Consider the following 22,233-nt stretch of genomic DNA (forward strand, 5'->3'; position numbering starts at 1 on the left):
TCCAGTCCTCAGGCTTCGCTCCATCAACTCCATCGTTTGTTCTCTATTTTCTTCCAGTACAGTCGTAACCTTTCTTGCCAACAGCTTTCCTCGTCTTGCTCCAATATCATGTTACGTTCCTCCCACTCTCTTGAACTCATTAAGCAAACAAAATCGGCCTGCAAACTTGTTCTTGCCATTGTTATTTCTCTTCCTTTATTATTTGTGCCACACCCAACGCAAAAGACGGAAAAATTATGCATTTTTCTTGAGCATTTTCCATGCCATCTGCGGAGTGGCTCTGGCCGCAGACTTTATCCTCCTGCTGGCCTCCCCCTCTCCTCCTTCTCCACCCCTCAGAGCTCATAATAAACGAATTAGCGCCTTTGGCTAAATGGAAGTAGAATGCAATTTCATTGCAATTATCGAGTGGAGGAGAGCTCCAGTCTGACCCTCTTGGACCCCGGTCCCAGGTTCCAGGTCCCAGTACCAGTACCGTATAGCCTCCTTTGCATGGCTTGGCTAAATAAACAACTGACTCAGAGACAGAGCTACAGCCAGAGTTCCTCGGCGACTTGGTCTTCGACTTGGACTTGGTCTTGGACTTGGCCCCCACAATGAGCACATAAAAAAATTAATGCTCTCTCGCTCGCTTTAAGCCATAAAGGTATGTCGGTCTCTGCCTCATGGCCAATTTCTTTTGGGGCCAAAACGCAATGCTAACAAATAGAAAAATTATCGCAATTGTGGCATCTCTTTTTTATGCTTTTTCGCTTTTCGCTTTCCTCTTTCCTCTGCGGTGGGTTTTTCCTGAAGCCAGACCGAATGTGCATTTAATTTGTGACGCACTCAAACAAATGCACTGAGAGAAATGGGATTAACGATCGAATAAAGTGTGGATAGTTGTGGGTTCTACAGAGAAGCATTCCCCACAGAATTCCATAATAAAGTGATTGGAGAATGTACAATTTTAAACGATATCCCATAATCCTTGCATTGGGTTGTGTCAGTGTAGGCCGAATTGTCCCGCTGATGCATAAAACATCAACAATGCGAGGCGATGCGATGCGATGGCCAAAACCAAAACACAGACCCCGACACCGACACCGACCCCTTCCCCCTGGGTAAGGCCCGCAAAAGAAGCGCAAAATAAATGCCAAAAACAACAGCAATAACAGCAAGAGGTAACAAGAATAAAAGCAACAAATATTATGCCTTTTGGCAACGTTTTTCATACTCCAACTCGAACTCCACTTTCAGCCGGCAGCGGCAGGCGGCAGGCAGCGGCAGGCAGCAGGCAGCGGCAGGCAGAAACGACGCCACGAACTCATAGTCGGAGTGCGGTACGAGTGCGCTTACAAACATGGTCATAATCACGCGTTAAATTAATGAGTTTAAATGCTATTTTTGGCCTTAACTATTGCAGCCACACACAAGCACACAGACACGTTTAATTGAAGCCAAGCGGAGGCAGCCACAGCCGCAGCCACAGCCACACAGCGTCTGTGCCTCAGTTGCAGCCACTCCGATTCCGATTCCGAATCCGACTACGACTTCAGCTGCAACTTGGCCAAGCGACTTCGTCTCTTTTTTGCAAATTATGAGAGACTCGACTCGGCAGCCAAGTTCAGGCTCAGTCTCAGGCTCAGGCTCAGGCTCTGACTCGGGCTTTGGGCCAACCGGCTCAGAGCTTGGCTATATTAAATTTATTTTAATGCCAAACTCCAGCTCCAACTGCAGTCCTCGCACATGGCCAGTGGGCATGGATTTTCTCTCCCATGGAGGCCAGACCTGGCCCAAATCGCGTTTCGCTAATTATTAACCCATCCGCCATCCGCTACCCCGCCACCCCCCCTCCATAACCGATCCTCATCGAGTGGTATCCATCGATGGTCTGTGCGGTCAATCCAGATGTGGAAGGAACCGTTTCTGGTGGGAAGGAAGCCATGTGGCATATGGCATGTGGCCTATGACTAAGGAAAGGTCAACAGAGCCTACAATGGGCCTCGGCTTAGGTGTTGCACTGTGATTCACACGAGTATGTGGCATACCGACCAGATAAATATTATATGGGCAACCAGATAAATGATTCAGATGCAGATTGAAAGTGATAGATACAAATGGTAGCCGGCCAGGCGCACTTAAAATTATGAATAATGGCTGCCAATTATTGGCTTGTCATAATACAGTTGTCTAGTCTAGTCTAGTCTAGTCTTGTCTAGTCTAGTGGGAGAAGTATGGAAGTGGCCAACAGATGGTGCCATGTCGCTGCTGCCACTTCTCATGTCGATTATCACGCAATAGAAAATTTCCTCTAATTTATAATATCGAAAAACTGCAACCCCAAGAGGACGCCTGATCTGGACACGGCCACAACCAGTTCATGTTATTGTCGGCAACATTGTTAATAATTTTTTAATGCCACCATAATTAAGACGAAGGCAATTTGCCATTTTGCAGTCTGTTGTTGCTGTTTTTTTTTTGCCGGCTTTGCGTAAATGAAATGAAATTAAGGCAAGTAGCACGGGGAGGAAGGTGGAAGGGGGATCGGGTCGGGTAGTTAGAGCCAGTCCCAGATGATTATTGGCATTACGTGGACGTGCATAAGTCGTACTTACTCGGCGATACAATTAATTTATACTTAAACACACACACACACACACACACACACACAGACACACATGCAACAGCACACACCGACAATTTCAATGTTGCATGCAGCTGGTGCGGGTCTCTCTCGCCATCTCGACACACAAATTGCTTGGTAATTTATTTGCAATTAATTTTGAATCAATATCAACGAAATGTCTGCAAAGGAATTTGGGTCTTGTCTCCGGTCTGGGAATACTTTTGGAGTGGACAAAAAGGAAAAGCTGAATACAGAATATAGAAGGGCGCCCGTGCCACAGAAAAAAAAGGAATATACGAATATGGAACCTGTAAAAGGATCAAAACATAATATTATTAATATTCTTTCACTTACGGCCTTTCTCATCACGAAAGTTCTGGCAAGTAATTTATCAATTTGTTTACCATTTAAATTGCCCTCTCGTGGGGCCTCTCCAGGCCCCCCTTTCGTGGCCGACAATGGGCCGTCTTCAACTTTTGGCTCATTTGCAGTCAATTTAGCACTCACGTGGTTAGTCATAAAAATATCTGCACAGAACATTCATTTAATAAGCAATTATTGTCTGCTCCTCTTTTAAAATCTTTCTGCCGGCCTGCCGGCCTGCCTGCCTGCCTCCTGCCTGTTGCTGTTGCACATACGCGTCAAGACTTTCAACTAATTACAAACGATTTACATGCAACACAGCTGGGAGTGCGAGTACGCTAACCAGGGCCACAAAGAACATTGGTAACAAGAACCAGGCCACGGGACGGGGATTGAGACGGGACGGGACGGGACGGGACACGGACACCGGCGCAGAGCAGGCATCGTAGCATGGATAATCCCGCTTAAATATTTGCAACATTTAAAGTAAAATGCAGAAACCGGTTTGGGCAAACGCCACGATCATGATGATGATGACACTGCAGATGTGAGTCCATACTCATATACTCACTCACGCACTCATTCACTCACTCACTCACTCAAGCACTCACTCACACACCCACGAGCACAGCTGAACAGGCAAATCAAATCCGCTTGGCACGCACGTAGAACCTCCTCCTTCCTCTGGCCAAGCCACAGACTGATTGCCCCAGCCCCCATTGCGCATGCGTGGCATGTTCGTCTCTAACAGCAGCAGCAGCAGCAACAAGGAGACTCTTGGCCGTACAAGACCAACAGAAGGAGTACAATTTGCGATCAGCTTATAATTAGTAAGACTAAATTAGAGTACAAAACGGGTGGCGGTGGCGGTGGCGGTGGCGGTGGTGCACACCCCGTACTTTCACCGGCCACAGCCAGACCCGGCCAAAAGGCTTGGCCAACAGCGGCAGCCGCCGACAGCAGACTGTGGCTCATTAGACGCCTATGACTCACACAGCGGGTTGGCAGCTTTCAAGTGCTGCCGCCTTGGCCCCAAAATACTGCTGTACAGCTGCGTAGTCAATGGGTCCGTGTGCGCCACTCAGTCCCCTCATAATTAGCTGTAATATATCTTTAGAGTCAAGTCAAGTCAGCCTCTCCTTCAACCTACTCTACCTCCTGCTAGTGCCAGTGCTAGTGCTTCTGGTTAGGGTATTCTGGTGGGTATCACAGCTTATTCGTCGAGGGATCTTAGGTACTCGCTTCCTCCAGACTCGTTTTCCTCCTGCCTAGAAATATCCTCCACTTGGCATCCCACTTCTGCGAGTATCTGCCCATCCAGAAAGTGTATCACTGCCTCCCGCTTAGCACATTAATTTTCCTATGGATTATACTTGTATCTTTATTTTATTTTATTTTATTTTTTCTATGGCCTCTAATTCGATTTTTATTGCACCTGGATTTTCTTGTTTTCCACTGCGCCAATATACAATTTATTTCTCAGTTAGACATATTTCTCCCTCAACCGCTCGTATCCGCTCTCTGTTGTTCGGTGTGTGTGTGTGTGTGTGTGTGTGCTGATTATTTTGCGCTTATTATTTGTTGCCTTTGGAGCCGTTGGTGCCCGGTTTTTGTCTTTATTTTTTACTTAATTTTCAATAAATGTTGCGGCTTTGTTGCTGCTTGTCTCCCCGTTGCAGTCGATTACTCATTTGACTGCAAGCACACATAAATTGTATGCACTTTTTACTATTTTTTCCTTATTTTTTTTTGTGTATATTTTGATTGCTTTATTTTTTTATTAATTGCTTTTTACAACAGCTTTTGGCAGTGCCTCCAAAGAGGGGGAGTCCGAGTGCGTGCTGCTGTGTCGTGTGAGCTGATTGTGTCATTACTTATAGAGTGGATCGGATCCGATCGGACAGAGACAAAGCGCCCAAAAAAAACCAAACCACAGAATGCCAACGAGGAGATACTTGAGACCAGAAATGGACCTGAATTGATTTGCAGCTAGAATTGGGTCAACAATTTGCAACTGTTGGGACGCTGGATTTCACTGGGAATTTGAATGGGAATCGAGAGACCATTGAGACTGCTGCGAGTTCTTTAGATTTTCCAAATATTTCACAACTTTTTGTAAATTTATTCAATTGAAAAGTTTACCATAATATGCCTGTATTGGTTTAGATATCGTAGACACGCTTCTTCGGCCTCTTGCCTCGTCTGCTGATCCCGAATTTGTCAGACCCATAATTTAGGCATTTTTACGAGCAACGACAACAATCGCCCAAAGCCCAAAGACCAAAGACCAACTCCGAAAGACCAATGCCAGCCAGAAATTAAACCAAAATAAACTTGAAAATAGAAGTCGCCTTGATCAGCAGATCAGAGTCTGTGCTGGAGCTGGAGCTGGAGCTGGAGCTGCAGCAGGCTGATTCGCTGCTTAACTATGTGCCTGCCACAAGGCAACAAGCTGCCGCAACAAAAAAGAACCAACGAAAATACCACGAGAACCAGAGGACATGCGAAATTTTTATTTATTGCTGACAATTGCACAAAAGTTCGGCCCCGTCCCCCTGTCTGTCCGTCTTCGATCAGTATTTTTATGGTCATTAAAATTGGGACAAAAATATTTTGACCGAGCTCTGGGTTTCAGTTTGTTTCTGGTTTTTGTGTGTGCCTGCTGAGCGATTCTAGAGCACGACTCCAACGGAGATACGATGGCCCGGGGGTAAGAGTTTGAGCTGTGCCCTTGATTGGTGGAGTTGCAACATTCTGCTGGCCTGCTGGTAGATTGAACTGATTAGGCGACTCCAAAGCGGTGTCTAATTAATGATCCGTCGCCCGGGCGCTATGCATGCTAATTAAATGTAAGCGCAACAAAGTCGCCTTAGCCGCAGTGGTGGCCGTGCAACACGTGAGTCATGTTGCGCGGAAGAGAGTGCACCTATGAGAGAGATATATCCCAAATCTGGGGCAAATCTCGGGAGTACTCTATCAAACAGTTGCTCAATTCGGGAAGGTGGAAATGCAAATTCTCAGCGACTCACCGACTCGGTCTTGATGTTGAGGGTCAGCACATGCGACGAGCTGTTCGACGAGGCCGATGGCGGGGAGCCGGGCGCCACCGCACCGCCGCTGCAGGGCGATTGGGCGGCTGCTGTGGCATGCATCAATGGCGATCGACTGCGGCTGGCAAGCGGACTGGCCTCCCGCAGCGGACTCGCACCAGTGCCGCTCCCGACACCGATGCCCATGCCGATGCCGATGCCGATGCCCATGCCGATGCCCATCTGGGAGTAGGGCGATCCGGGCGACTTGTTGGCATTTGTGGAGCAGTTCGATGGCACTACGGCGGCGGTGGTTGTGCAGCTGGTGTGGGTGCTGGCGGCAGAGGCGGAGGCGGAGGCAGAGCTGGAGGAGGATGAGCTCGAGGAGCACGACGACGATGAGGAGGATGAGCTGCTGCTGTTGTTCTTTTTGCTATTGCCACTGCTATTGTTGTTGTTGTTGTTGCTTCCAGTGCAAATCAGTGACTGAATTTTGGTATTGTTGTTGTTGTTGTTGTTGGTAGTACTATTGTTGTTGTTAACACTTTCCCCAGTAGCTGGCATCAAGCTGCCATCGCAAAACTCCCGCTTCACGATATTGTTTGCATTGCTGATGCTGCCGCTGCCGCTGTTGTTGCCACCGCCGCTGGTGTTTGAGTTTACACTGCCACCACTGCCACTGGCACTGGCACTGCCACCAGGAGTGGCACCGATTGCCGCCTCGCACGGCAACACCGTACCCAGCATCTTGTCTAGCGTCGTTGTGTACTGTGACGTTGTCGATTCAGCGGCGCCGGCAGAGTCCTCGCAGCCCTCGGCCATGTCACTGCTGCACCGCTCGCATCATGAGCGCCACGCCTGCAACAACAAGAAGGTGTCACACGACATAAAAGATGGGGCATAAGCATAAACGAAAAGGTTCTTCTAGACAGAAAGCACACACATATCCCATGGACTACGCCTATCTGCCGCCTGACTGTACTTATTACCCTCTACCCGGTGCTCCTTCAATAGATACAACGACATAATTCATTCAATTGTAATAGATTGCAATTTGAGAGCACTACCCCGCCTCTCTGCTGCCGCCTTCCCCGGGCGCATCTCTCCTGCTGTGCCCCTCATAATTTAGAATTTACATTTATCGAATATATTTCGTGCACTTAAAACCCCCACCAACCCCACCAACCCCACCAACCGTCGCATTAATTTCATTAATTATCCCTGTTGCACCACACTCACACTCATACACACACACACACAAAAACAAACAACAACAATGGCGGGCAACTTTGGCAGGGGGTTTGGGGTATGCCACACATGCCACATAATTTTGCAAATGCAAAACGCAACCCGAGTCTGAAGCTGAAGCTGAAGCTGAGGCGGAGGCGGAGACGGAGGCCGTGGCTGTGGCCGAGAGCCTTGCAGTCCAGGCATGTCCGTGTCCGTGTCCGTGTCCGTGTCCCTGTCCTTGCCAGGCCACGACGACGACGACGACGACGCTCTGCACTGGACATGGAACGACTCCTGCCCAAAGTAGCATGATAAAGGGGGCCCAATGGTATGATGGACACAAAAGCCCAAGCATACGGGTGGCTGCAGCAGCAGGAAGAGCAGGATGCGGGGGCAGGATGTGGGGGCAGTCTGCACAGTCGTAATCGAACATTTTACACCTACTCTGCATTATAATTTATACGCCGGGCGGCACAACTGGCCAAAGAAGGAGTCGGCTCTTGTATGGTGGCCGGTGGCTGTCTGGCTGTCTGGCAAGAAAGTTTTCCTTATGTACAAGAAGAACCAGAAGGAAATGAGCAGGGAGAGCATTTATACATGGAAAGCTTTGTCCAGACTGGAAAATTAATCGAGAGAAGATAAAGACTAGCAGAAGGAGTAATGTTTTCGGCACAGAGATAGGCACGAGCCAAAAGCTTGAGCAATCGGCTTTAAAGATTTGTGCCCAACTCAAAAATGCAATGCAAAATCATCTCTCGGCTCGAACACATTCCATTAACTGTCAGCTCTATTACCTTCCAAAGGCAGAGCTGGAGCCCAGGGAAGAACCGGTTCTAAGCCCAGCCCAAAGGCGCCTAAATTGTGCCAACAATTCGTACCAAAGGGCTCCTAGAATACCTGCACGGACTGCATCGAATCCCCTGTAAGCCCGTCTTCCATCTGCCGTCTCCCGTCTCCCATCTGGCGTCTGGAAACAAAGGACACATCAATGGCAATGCCTTGACATTACACACAGAAGCCAGCCCGAAAATTGGGCCTCCACGTGTGTTTTTGTGTTTTTGTGTTTCCGTGCCGACGAGATGGGATTGGAAAGGAAAAGTCCTGGCTGTGTCTTCGGCTCTCCGTTGCATTGTCTGCAGGTCTACACAAAACGGGCGTTGATTTTAATGCATAATGCATATGGGCTCTGGCTTATTGCTGCTGCTCTCGGCTCCTCTCCTGTCAGGAGCCAGGGCCAGTGTGTGGCTGTGTGTGGCATACACAGTACTGTTACTGAGATCCTGTCTGCAGTTGTAATAATGCAAGCCACTGCATTCGGAACTGAGTTGGACTCGGCCTCGGACTTGGACTCAGGGTCCTAGTCCCCGTCCCCGTCCCCGTCCCCGTCCCCGTCCGAGTCCGTGGCAGCGTCGTACCCAAAGTTCCGTAGCTCGGACTCGCACTCTCTGTTTGGGGGTGGGGTGGTGGCAGTGGGTGGCTTTGCATGTGTCGACGACGACACTGGCCAGCCGGCAGCAGTCAACGAACGCACTTTTCCGGCCACACTGCCGCACAGCCATCGCCGTAATGAGCCGAGAAGCATTCGGGGTGGCGGGCGAGGAATGTCAGGACTGTGCCTTGAAAGTTGGAATGTTGCACTACTCGTACATGCAATGCCAATGCCAATGTCTGAGGCAGAGGCAGAGTCACAGGCAGAGTCACAGGCAGAGTCGTGGCCAAAGCCAGAGGCAAATCCATAGCCATAGCCGCAGCCCAAGCTATGCTTCGTGTTGTGGATTTTGGCCAGGAAGCAGCAGGCCGAATGCCGTGCTGGGGGAGGGTGGGAGGGAGTGTAATAATTAATTTTGTACGTTGCATGCAAATGTCTGGCCATGGCTGGTTCTGGGCTCTTCCTTCCACCATGTGGCAGCAAGAACAATTCATAAAAACAGCAAACAGACAACACCCCAAACACAGGGCTCCCGTCAATGCAACAAACAAAATTACTTCAAGTATGCGTCAACAACAAATGCCAAGCCCACGTGTGGCAGCAGGAGAACGACACGGCTTAGAGACGCAACCAAAAGACAGCTGCCGCTGCTGCTGCTGCTGCTGCTGCTGCTGCAACATGTTGTGAAAGTTTAGACGGGGGCCACATGGGCTGCCTGGCAACACACACGGCAAATTGCAGCGACAAAATGTGCAACCAAATTAAGTACAATTTGCGCATATTAAAAGTCTGGCAAAATTGCACAGGCACAGGCACAGGCACTGGCAGCAGCAACATTTTGTCGCTTCCTGCGCTTGCAGCAGCATCGACTATGAAATCTAATCAATAACTAGGAAACTAGTAGAATTTCATGTAGCACACTAAATAGCACGATTAATTATCGCCATGCCGGCGACTATAATTCAAATCAAGCTCGCTTCATTTCCAGTGCAGCGTGCCCCATCCGCAACATGCGGCACGGCGCACACACACTGCAGCAGAACACACTGCAAACCGGTCTAATTATACTCATTTTCTTGGTGGCTGCAACATGTGGCACCACTGCCAGACCGCTGCCGGGCTATAAATTGCAATTTCCATGCAACTTTCTACTCGCCTGCGCGCCACAGAGAAGCGATCGCAAAAATTTATCATTCAAAGTCGCCTCGGATCGCCGTGGATCCACGCCTGGGATCGTCCCAGAGATCGAGTTGCATGGCAGGCGTTTTGTCTTCGACAGCAATTCGTTGGCAATATTCAAATTAATAAAATCATCAATAATTTTTGCCTGGCATGGCCTGGGAAAACATGTAGAACATGTTGCTGCTACCGCTGCTGCTGTTGCAACTTGTTGTAATTAATAGTCAAACTAAATTGTAGCACACTTGCCATCATTTAGAGTTAGGAGAGCCAAATGTGGCACAAAGCAATTTTTGATTAGAAACCAGTGCCCCGGCCATCGTCCGGACCCCGGACCCCGGACCCCGGACCCCGTCCGGACACCAAACAACTTCATTTTTATGGCCAACTCTTTGGCTATTAAATTTTTCCTTTGATTTGTAATTAGCGCAAAATGCATATTAAATAGCCAAACGACACAAAAACCGAATCTCTCGAGTGCCGCACAGCTGTGCCGTGGAGGAAGTGAATGGCGCAGAGCTGTGTGGCAGTGGCAGAGACAGTGGGGCAAGGCCCGTTTTTCGGCTACTTTGGCAAAGCAAAAATAATCAATAATGCGGGTGGCAGCGGGGCAGAGTAGCCCCTGAAACATTAAGTCATTGAGTTGAAATTATTTATGCAACATTTATTACGCACACAAACACAAACACACACAAGAGCACAGCACAGTACACTCTGCCGTGTTTGAAAACTTTTGCAAGTTGGTTGTTGCATTGTTTTAGGGTTGTTGCTGCTGCCTCCAGACTGACTCCTGCGCTGCCCCTTCTGCTGCCCCTTCTGCTGGGGGTGGTGTGCTGCAGAACGTGCAATTTTCTTAAAAATAACACACGATTACACATGAAAGTACAATGGCTGATATATTATGCACAGACCAAGGGTTAGGCCAGAGATAGAAAGAGAGAGGGAGGGAGACAGGACAGACGCCCATATACCCGTACGCACAGAACTTTTAAGTTATCGAGCTGCAGAGGCTCCCAACTACTTACCACGATTCCAGGGCCGCCCGCCGATGGCACACAGAAGGACTGTCTTCAAGGAACGAAGCCTTTGATACACTTACAGATCGATCCAGCGATGGCGTTTGCTCAACCGACCCGATCTTGGCAGTTTGGCAGCTTCGAAACAGAGAGACTGGTCGCAATACGTTAGTTTCTGCACTGCCAAAATCAGATATACCCTCCCGAAAGGGTATAATGAGTTCTCGGAAGGCACTCAGCCAGTGCAGGGATCGTCCCTGGTCCCACCGAAGCCCTGTCCGTCCGCGAACAATGAGGCACTTGCAGTCCGGTCAGCGGACTATGGCCAACAGTCTTTTATGCTATTCGATTACTCGATTACTCACGTACGGCAGCCGGTTACGACCATTCAGTCGTCTGTATGTATGTTTTCCACTCAAATCATTAAAAATATAATAATAATAATGAAATTTGCGTGATTCAAGCAGAGCACGCACTAGGCGATGCCAATAACAGCGACAACAACAACAACAATTGCCATTGGCATGCCAGGGGCAACAACAATAAACATGTGCAACCAAACGCCCCCAGAGGATGAGAGCAAAGCAAAAAAATAAACCGGAAAGGAAGTCAAAGTCATGCCCACAGTCTGAAGCTGAAAAATCAACCCTCTCATAGCGTGAGTCCTGCGACCAGCACACACACACACACACACACACTCGCAGACATTGTCCTTAATGCGCCGCGTAATGAGTTATTCGCATTTTTTCCCCGTTGTGCTGCCCCCCCCTCCAACCCCCCAACCCTCCGCGATTTGGCGATTTTAATTCATTTAGAAAAGGAAATAATAACGAAGGCAGGACTTTATGGAGAACCTCGAATGCGCTACCATCGTGCCATCGTATGGATCTTTTTCATCTGAAGATAGATTTAGGGCATTAGTGGATTAGTGGAAATTAAGCTTATTTATATTTTTGTATTTCCAGATATATTTAAATTCATTCTACAAACGTTACAGAATAGTCGTAGAGCCCGCTACCCGAATCGCTCGAATATTGCATGTCCCGCTCCGTGTTGCAGCAGGAGGCAAGCAGTAAATGGAAACGGCAGCAAAGACTGGAGGAAGGGAAAGGTATGAAGGCCAACAGGAGAGTGCAGCACGAACCGCACACGACATCTAGACATGAGAGAGAGCACAGAACATAATTTCGCTAAATTAGCGAAAAACAAAAGAAATGCTGTCCAATGAGGGAAGGGCAGTCAGTCCTGGGCCTGGGCCTGGGCCTGGGCCTGGTCCTCGGCCTGGGTTCGGCTTGAAAACTCCCCAATTGAGCACGCACCAAAATCATTTGCAATCCTCGCTCTGGGGTGACGCGGCGGCCTCGGCGCCCCATAATCAACGTCTAAATATTTGGTGGAAAAAAACGTAGGAAAAGAGCGAATACAATTTTTGAATTGAAAACCTGCACTTTGGTGCCGGGCAACGGCCAACTAATTATAAAAAAAGAATGCTTTCCAACCCCCGGGAATGGAATGGAATGGAATGGAATTATGCGAAAAACCCTTTTTGCCAATTGCATGTTGGACTCGTTGCAAGGAGTTTGGGTCCTTGGCCATGTCCGGGGTAAGTGATTGTGTACGTGCTCATTATGGAAATTTCTTTGCTTCGTTTTTCGTTTTTCGTGGCACTGCAGAAATTAATGCAAAGCTTAAAGCCGGGCAGCGTGGGTTGTTAATGACACGGCATAGGGGGATCGGTAGAGGGCCGGGCAGGGCAGGGCAGGGCAGGGCAGGGCAGGGCAGGGCAGGGGTTACGGAGAGCTTAGCGAGGGAATCGCTTGACAAAGGTTTATTGGAGCTTTGGCACATGCGATACGCGATTATAATTAGAATTTGGCTGCGGGGTTTTTGCATTCAAAGCGCACAGACGGACGGACGGACGGACGGACGGACGGACGGACGGACGGACGGACGGACAGACCTCGCGGCATGACATGACCATTCAAGGGTGGTTCTTGCCTTATCTGGGGTTGCAAAGTGCTTTATATTTTTTGGGCACCGTGGGGAGGCAGTGCTAAAGTTTTGTGGTAATCGAATTTTGAATCGATTAACTGTGTGTTGGCTCTCAAGTTACCAGGACAGAGCCCCCCCCCCCCCCCCCTTCGTGATAGTTGTCCAAAGATGAAGTACGATCGAATCAAAGCTTTTTTTTATTAGTCAGTGGAATCAAGGCTCGCCGTAAAAACGATTTGAGCACTATAAAAAATCTTTGCCATAAATCGATTGATCAGTGATAATTATCGAATGCCATAACGATTTGCATACACATTGTACATTGTACAGTCAGCGCTTGGCCGTGCCTCTAATGAGCTGCAAACTATGAAAATGCAACTAAATGGCCAGCAATCGCTGAATGCCAGACAATCAGACAATCCGTCAGCTAAGTTGCATTCAAATTGAGTCTTTAAAACGCTTAATTAACTCTCGATAAAGTAGGGCAACGCGGAGGCAGGCGAGGGAAGGAAATCAAAAGTTGCACTTTGCATGCGCCCTTTTGTGGCAGAACGGAGAGAATCGCTGGTGGGGGGGGGGAGGTAATTAGGGAGAGCGCGAAGGCAGTGGCATGCAGCGGGCACACATTGTATGGTACGATGACTGTACCTCGACAGCAGTTTATAATTTATTTATTTATTATAATTATTTATTTGCCTGACGCGCGGGCGCTTATTAAAAGCTACTTAACTGCTCGGCAAACAGTAAAGCTCCCTCGTTGGACTCCGCACTCCGCACTCCGAGAACGAACAATGACTAGGCCATTAGGCACCCCATCTCGAGGTGCCACCCACATACACATGTAAAAACGCCACATATGCCACAGAGCTCGTCATAATTACCACAAGTTTCAGCTTGCTTACGGCGACGGCGAATAAGTACCACATTTCACTCGATATGCAGTTCACGTAGTGGCACGCACTGCACAACGCTGAATGGCGGTGGGCGGGGCGGGTTGATGGCTTGGCGCTTGGTGGCATGGTGTGGCATGGCATAACCCACGGCATAATCAAGAGAGGTTATAAATTTACTAGAATATAAGCTGATTATAAGCCGATGTGTGTGTGTGTGGGGCTTTTTAATTAACCTGAGTTTAGGGGGAAAGTCAATGACTGGATAATGGTCGAGTGCAACTTAGATAAGGAACGTATGCACTTGGTCGTAAGGAAGGTTGGCCCTCAAAGGGCTCTTACAGCAGCACACACAAGGCCATATGGACAGCGAGAGTACTCGCGTTTCAGCCATTTCATTCAGCCATTCAGCCATTTGGAAGTGAAATTTTTGATTTCAATTGAAATAAATTCCCATTAATATTTGTTAATTGTTAGTTTAAGTGAAAGAGGGAGCGGGAGAGGGAGAGGGAGAGGGAGAGAGGGGCAGCTAGGGAGAGAGAAAGAAAGCAACAATCGTAATATTTGTTAATTGAGATTTGACCTGATGATATGATGGCGAAATGAGCACAAACAACAACAACAACAGCAACAAAAACAACAACAATAATAATAATAGCAAATGGCAAACGATGTGCGAAATTGACGTCAACGAAAAATGTTGCTGTTAGAAAGAAATTCTGTGAAAGTATGTTAATTAATGGAAGAAGCAGAAGCAGAACAGAACAGAGCAGAAAAATAATAAACGCGACTGTACTTGAACGTTTTGTGCCCAGTGTTTTACAGTACTAAATGCATGAAAAGTGTTGGTAAATATTTAAAAAAAAAACCATAAGGGATTTGAGGATGAAAACCAAGAAGATCGCATTTACAGTGTTGTAGAATCTAATTATAATAATTATAATAATTAATAAATAAACAAATGGGAGAGGAATTTCACAAAATAAATTCAGAACAGCTGAAGGCATGATTCTGAGTTTTCAGTGTTGTAAAGAAGCAGAAGCAGAACAGATCAAAATAACGAATGCGACTGTACTTGAATGTTGTGAGTGAAGTGTTGTACAGTACTTATTGCATGAGCAGTGTTGGGAAATATGGAAAAAAGCAAGAAAGAAATAAACATAGAGGGGGGAAACGAAGAAGAGCACATTTACAGTGTTGGATAATGTAATTATAATAAATGGCAGAGAAATTGCCAAAAGGAAAATCAGAGCAGCTGAGGGTATGATTGTGTTGTAAAGAAAATAAAGTACATGTATTTACAGTGTTGAACAGCCTCAGAACAGTTAGGCAGTGGCAGTGTTGGTAATTGAATTTGTATGCCCTCATTTCGGCGCCTAAGGGCCGCATGTCTAATGACGTTATGGCAATCTGCGCTAAACGGCAAGTGATTGTCCCGAGATTTGCAGACAAGACGCCTTTCTATTATGCAAAGACCCATAACCAGGTGCCCACAAATCTGCGTAAGTATTGGAGCCTTGCGGCGCACGACACTTCACTCGGGAATGGAGTATGCGTCCCGTGGCACAACGCCCAGCACTTGCAGCAATCTCAGGCACGACGCAGCCTTAGTACCGTCACACTTGCCTATAATTTGTGCCCAGAGTGGCAACAAAAATCAAATGGCACGCATGAAATTAAAGTTTAAGCGCGCAAACAATTTATATGTACGACGCCGTGTGCCAATTAATGTAAATTACGCGACGGCGACGACGGCGGCAACACGACACCAGCGACAACAGCAAGAGACCAGCAAGCGGCAAGCGGCAAGCGGCAACCGGCAACAGCGTGTGGCAGCGATATGGCAACGCTGTCGGGCATCAAATGAGGCCCCCAAGGGGCTGCCGCACCACCACGCAACGTTTTTTGAAAGTGCGCACAATAACGCCTGCAAGAAATTAGCAAACTGCAAACACACATTGTAAAATATTATTAAATGCGTCAATTTGTTGCCGTCGCACGAATCCAGCTTCAGATTCAGCTTCAACTGCAGCTCGAGCCCCCGAGCCCCCAGCCCCCAGCCACCAGCCTCCATCGCCGACTCAATCTCAGGCTCATTAAGTGCGTGACGGCCCCAACTTATGCATAAATGCATGAGACATGAGACAAACTAAGCCTGTCAGAGGCAACTGTACCTCGCAACGCGCCTGCGCAGCAGTATAGCGGGGACTTTCTATCTGGCATATCTGACGATACATCTGCTACGAACGAAGAGTGTTTCTTGGCAGGAAAAGGAGCAGATGGGACTGTACTTCAATGTGGGACTGTACTGCGGCAACTGTACCTCCCAGTCGATAATTTTCTATGGAGCACCGAGACGATTATCTAACATTCAGCTTATTAAAAGGTTAAATAACTTTGCATTGAACTCGTTATCGCAATTGCCGATGATAGACAGACAGAGAGACAGGGAGACAGGCCGATGGATAGAGGGATAGAGGGATAGAGTAATAATGCAAAAGGCCAATCAACAAAAGAACGAGTATACATATTTATTTAAATGAGTCTAAATTACGGCTCATTGAAAACGAATTGTGAGGAGGCACGGCATCCATCTATGATTGGAAATCAATACGAAAACACAAGCGGAACCAATACGTAAATTAATAAAATCACTGAAATCAGTGGAAAACAGCCAGTAAATGTTCAATTTATGTGTCAATAATTGAGAGAGAGAGAAAGAGAGAGAGAGAGAGTCGGGCATCGTGTGACGACAATGAGGCAAAGGCAAAGGCAAAGAAAAAGCAAAGAAAATAACCAATCAGGGCCATATTAATCAATTTTTAATGAAAGTCATTTAAATGTGTTAATTTTTTATGCAACGCTCAGCTATTCTATGGGGATACTCGTATTCTTTCTTCAACTGTTTGGCTGTGGTGTTGATTTTCTTGGAAATGGGGGCCGCCCCTCTTAATGCAAATGATCTCCAGTGACGCAATGAGGCCTTACTTTTGGTCTTCATTTATTCCAATTAATCGACCATAACAGCACACAATACATATTTATTAATAATCAGTGAAAATACGAGTAATTCAGCCAATTAACAGCCAACAGCCAACAGCATTCCAGCAGAGCACAGAAATCACAGAAAACCCCAACTCGACTCGAATTGAAATCATAATTCTCTACACTTCAGTGTTTTTTTTCGTTCGAGTGGCGGCACTTCAATGGAGACATTTCTGATGTCTGATTTAATTATTGTAAATAAAAAATAATAATAACAAAAAAGAAGGGGTAATTATGTGAAGTGGAAAAAGGGATGGGGAACGCCCATAAAATGCATTGGTTGCTTTGATGGGACCACTGCCAATGGGTCTTGGCTTTGAGTTTCTGCCAAGAGGAAAGAAAGCCAGAAGAATCTGTGCCATATTCAAGGAAACGGTGAAAGGGTGAAACGGTAAAACGGTAAAACGGTGAAGCGGTGAAGCGGTGTGCTTTTTCCTATTTTCCACCTTTTAAATGCAGTTTTCTTCATCTGTTTATTTCGTTTATCCGTTTATCTAAAACTCTATAATTCATGGCCTTTATCTGACTGGGGAAATCCACAGTGAATTCCTATCTGACACATGTCCCCACTCCATGGGCCCCACTGTACCACTATTCTGTCGCGTCGCTCCGTTTGTTGCTGTTGTTGTTCTGTTTTTGTCAGTCAATGGAAAATTGATCAGAAATTATTGCCAATTGAGCGCCAAAATCGCTCACATACGACTCACAGCTGTCCATGTGTTGGTCGTGTATCGGTGTATCTGTGTGTGAACACTGAAATTTGCGCTCATTTAGGCTCATAAATTGCAGTCAAGACATGGATATATGTATCTACCATATGTACGGGCAGACAACGCGCGATAGGGGAACAGAGAGAGAGAGAGAGACAAAAGAGAATTGAGCCAACAAAAAGCGCTGGCTGCCTTTGGCATTCCTTTGCCAATAGAAATCTCGGCTTTGTTTGGCGCTTGGTTTTACCTACAGAATGTATCTGTATCTGTGGCTGTTACCATTTATTAATTGTACCAGTTACCAGTGGGGGGGGCCGGTGGGGACTGGCGGGGACCTGCTGCTGGCCTGGGTCGTGCCTCTCTGTGGCAGCTATTCTGTGGCGCTGCCTTGCATTTCAAATTATGCTAAATTACATATGCAAGTGTTGATGCAGGTAATGAAAAGTCGGTCGGAAAAGGCTTCGGATTGGCTACAATCGCATTGCAATTACACACACACACACGCACATAGACCGATCTATAATTGCCGGCAATAAAGTCGGGGCTCATTTAGATAACTTCTTATTCCTAGGCCATAATCTGCAAGAGTCCCTGCCCGAATGGCCTGAATGGGGGCATGATGGGGCAAGGCGGAATGGCAGCACACACACACTCGCGGCGAAAGAGAGAGAGAGAGTGGAGTCGACGCGTAACAGAAGCTCAGCAAGTGGCAGCCAGCCGCAGACCCAAAACACCCTGCCACACGCCACACCGAGCGCACCCCAAGCACCGCCTGGCTCTGCCTCTGACGTCACGGACACATGTATCTCCGAAATGATGCGCGAAGCAAAAACGTGGCAACAACAACCACAACAATCATGACGCTGCCAACTTATAAAGTTGTAAAAGTCGCAGCCTCCGCGGAGCGTCGTCTTGGCCATGGCCAAGGCATTGGCAGCACACAAACACCAGGAGTGGCGGCAGAGCAGGCCATACTTGAGCCAAAACAGAAAACACAAAAGCCCAAACAAAAAACGACTGAATCAACAGGCGGCGACAGCCACAACGACAACGACACCGACAGGCGGCGCCTCCGTTCTGGCTAACAGCAGCAGGCGCTCAGCACTCGAAGAGCAGCTGCCACGCGCCGCAAAGCGTGCGCGTCGTCTCTGGGCTAGAAAAAAGCTCACACAAAGAAAAGCCCAACAGAGAAGCCGCCGCCGCCTCCCCCTACCACGGAGACAATGCGAAATGAGTAGTAGATGGGGGGAGGAGGAGGAGGGCCCACAGATTTGAGGCAAACTCAAATGATTATTGGAAATCCAAGCAAATAGAGTTCATGTATCATTGAAATACACTCCCTAGAGTCGATTATCGACTGAAATCAATCGCTGACCTTCTCTCGACACCTCCTGCCACAGCCCACTTCCCACCTCCATTCTTGACCTTCAGTCCAAAGCGTTGGCCACCTGGAACAGTCACCTCAAACGGCAGCTTCAGGTCGCCATTCCACTTGGCTCTCCCGCCACCTAAGCGGCCATTAGAAGCACTTAAAACGCCCATGCCACAAGAGCCAGCCACAGGCACAGGCACAGCCACCCACCCACACACTCAATGTATTTCCCCCTTGCTCACATTCAAAAAGGAAAAACTCTATTAGAAACACCCACTAAAAGAAAAATTACAGACACTTGGCAGACACCCGGCAAAGAGGCAGCAGGAAAACACACACCAGAAATAAAGAGAGAAAGAAACAAACAAATGGGGGAGTGCGAGGAGGAGAACAGATTTTTACCTTTTCAACTTTGGGGAAATCTTTTTAGGGAAATACTCGTACAACAAGTGAAGGAAGAGGGCTGAGATGGCAAGCAGAGGTAATGTGAGTGTTGATGTTTCAACATATCATTTTGGGCACGACCCGAGCTCAGAGGGCTACGAGTACGAAGAGTAAGATACCCTTGAAGATCACTCTGTTTGGCACCAAAAGGCTCTACTTATAGAGAACTGTTTCCCAGCGGACAGCAGAGACGGCGGAAAGTGCAGCGACGATGGAGAAAGGAACATACGGCTATGAGTATTCGCATGTCCGTTCGGTTATGTGAAACTGGTAGAACCAAGAATATCGTATATTTTATGGGGTCGCAAACATCTGCTCCAATGGAAGTATACCCTCTCTAAAAGAGCATTCGAAAAATGAAAGAAATATAAGGAAACGGAGCAAAGTGTGGCACAATTACAAAAGAGTGGAGTGGAAGGGTGGCCTGGATGGATGGATGGATGGACGGGAGGGTTCAACAGGTTGCTTCTGTCGACATCCTCAGAAAACTTCCTTTTTTCTATGGGTCTGTGTGTGCGTGTGTGTGTGTATGAGTGTGCTTTGGCCCTTTTTGTGAATGAGAGCTCATAAAACGTTTTTCTTTTCACATGGTACGGGTGTTGATGTCGTCGTCGTCGTTGTCGTTGTCGTTGTGTCGCTCGTCGGCTATCTGCCCGTCCATCCGCCCGTCTGGCGGCGTCCCTTTTTCCAGAATGAGACTGGAGACTGGCGTGCGCCCCAAGTTGCTCTTTAGTTTTCAATTTTTTGCCTTCAACAAACAGCAGCAGCAACTCCAGCACTGTATCTGCTTTGGCTTTTGTGCCACGTTTGGGACTTGAAGTGGGACATGGACTGTGGACTGGGGGAAGGGGAAAGGGGAGTGTGAAGTGGGGACTGTGGACCTTTGATAGCCTCCTGTGCCCAAGGTCCCAGCTCGCTGCTTATTTTGATTAAGTGCGAAACAATTAAGGCTGCTAGTTGCTGCTCCTGTAGTTAATCGTGATCCTAGAACGGGACGGAAGCCAAAAGAGGAGTGTAGGCGGCTCTCGGGTGACCCCACACAGCTGCTCGGGGTCACCGTCCACCGTCCAATCGGTGGCTATGGATATGGGTATGATTTTGCGGTGGCGAGTGTTGGGAGACCAGAAAAACGAAGTACACGGCACACAATTTGAACGATGAGTAGATCTATGAGCAGCTGTTTGTATATATGTAATATATGTGTTGTATACAGACGATTCCCATTTCGAATCTGAATCAAACAACTCCTAGTCCCAGGGGAAATTCTAGTCAAAAGTATGTACAAACATCAGGCGCAAAGAAGCTCCAAAGCCCAGCAGATTTCCTTGGTCTTAACACACTTTTGGGCAGGGGCTGCCCTCCCCACGAACCACCAGAACATGATTCCTTACAAGCCACAATCCAGCCCCTCCCCCTTCCCGGATAGCCCGCAAAACTGCTTAGCCACTTTAGCCATAAAAATATAACACCTGCTTATCTCTCCATTGGCAGCAACCCCCTCAGAGAGCAAGAGCAAGGCCGCATGCCCCAAAGCAACCGAAAAACATTTCTCAAAACAGCAGAACGAACAGAGGGGGACGTATGCGGGGTGGGGGTTGCTGCTTGAATGGTAGCACTGACCTAACTCCATCCGGAAAAAAATACTTGTGCCAACAGAAATACCGTAAAAACACTTTTTCGGAATTCCTCGACGCCTGGTAGACCAGGGACGGGGCGTTAAATCAACCCCAGAGCCCAACAGAAAAAAAGGAACAGAAACCCAAAGCAAAGTTTGGGGAAAAGTCGGAAAAGAGGAAATGTAGACGTTGCCTGCCCTGCCACACGGCCACTCTGCCAACCAGCCACCGTGCCACCGTGCCACCGTGCCACATCCTCCTCCTTGGAATCTTTATAAACATTTAACGGATTTTCTCGGGGAGGCGTTAGTCGTTTTACATGCATTATCCTGGTCCAAAAAAAAAAAGTGTTGACATTAAAATAATAATTTTAATTGCCTCAAAAAACACAAAAGTCCATTGTGGCCCCCTGGAACAAGGATGCAGCAGCCCAGAGGGTTGTGGGGGTGTGGTCTCTTTAAACACAAAGGGTAATTAACATTTTTCTTTTCGGCCAACCCGGGGTCTGCCCTGGAAGGATAAGCAGCTTGTTTAGTCCAGCCCCAGAGTCAAATGAGCAAAAAAAAAAAGGCAACAGGAAAAAAGGACCTGCCGCCCACATAACGTGGGCTAGGATTCGGGATTCGAGTACGAGTTCGGGTGCGTGGTTCAGGGCTCGTGTGGGAGTTCCTTTTTTGCGGTTTTTGCATTTGGTTTGACTTAACTGTTAAGTACCCTCTGCAACCCCTTGGGGCAGCTTCTTGGGCGGCTGTGTGTGGCAGGATCCAGGATTCAGTCGTCCGACCGCCTTTCAACACCTTCAACAAAGCGTGAATTAAGTGCTCGAGATTTTCTACACTTAATACAACTGCCCCATGAACCTGCCACAGCACTGCGGCTGCTATCCCATTCAACATGTGGCATGTGGCAGGGCCCAGTTCTGCCACGCTCCCCAGTTAATTGCACAATTAGCTGGTTGTGGTGGAACATCTGGACAACTGTGTCGCGTCTCATTAGCTCCGATCTGACAACCGACGACGACTGCCCCTCGCGCGTCGGCGGGGTGGTGTGGCGGTGTGGCGGAGACATTTTTAATTGCACTTAATCAACAAAAATTAAACGAAAAACTCTTAAACACGATATAAAATTAGTTGAAATTAAAGCGAAAAAATTCCTGAGATAAGTGAAAGAAATGCCATCATTTTGGGCTCTTTTAAGTGGAAGAGTAGCCGAAAATGTGATCTAATATTCTCTTAAAATTTTGGAAGATTTAATACCGAGGAGAATAATCAGTTAAAAGCGCAAATAGGCTTTGGTTTCCATTGATTTCC

General features: G+C 47.7%; 1 protein-coding gene across 7 annotated transcripts in view; it reads right to left on the bottom strand.

Annotated features, from left to right (window-relative positions):
* LOC108160338 (POU domain, class 6, transcription factor 2) overlaps positions 1-22,233 on the bottom strand; it is a 65,671-nt gene that overhangs the window by 38,805 nt on the left and 4,633 nt on the right. For 6 of the 7 annotated variants that reach the window (XM_017294274.2, XM_017294272.2, XM_017294277.2 and 3 more), the window contains exon 2: positions 6,001-6,858. The exons of the other annotated variant lie outside the window; for it this stretch is intronic. In XM_017294274.2, coding sequence (XP_017149763.1) covers positions 6,001-6,822 — 822 coding nt within the window. In that variant the 5' untranslated portion in view covers positions 6,823-6,858. The remainder of the gene's footprint in view (positions 1-6,000; positions 6,859-22,233) is intronic. 7 annotated transcript variants of the gene reach the window in all.

The sequence above is a fragment of the Drosophila miranda genome, chromosome 3 (genome assembly GCF_003369915.1).
Source record: "Drosophila miranda strain MSH22 chromosome 3, D.miranda_PacBio2.1, whole genome shotgun sequence".
In the NCBI taxonomy this organism is placed as follows: Eukaryota; Metazoa; Arthropoda; class Insecta; order Diptera; family Drosophilidae; genus Drosophila; species Drosophila miranda.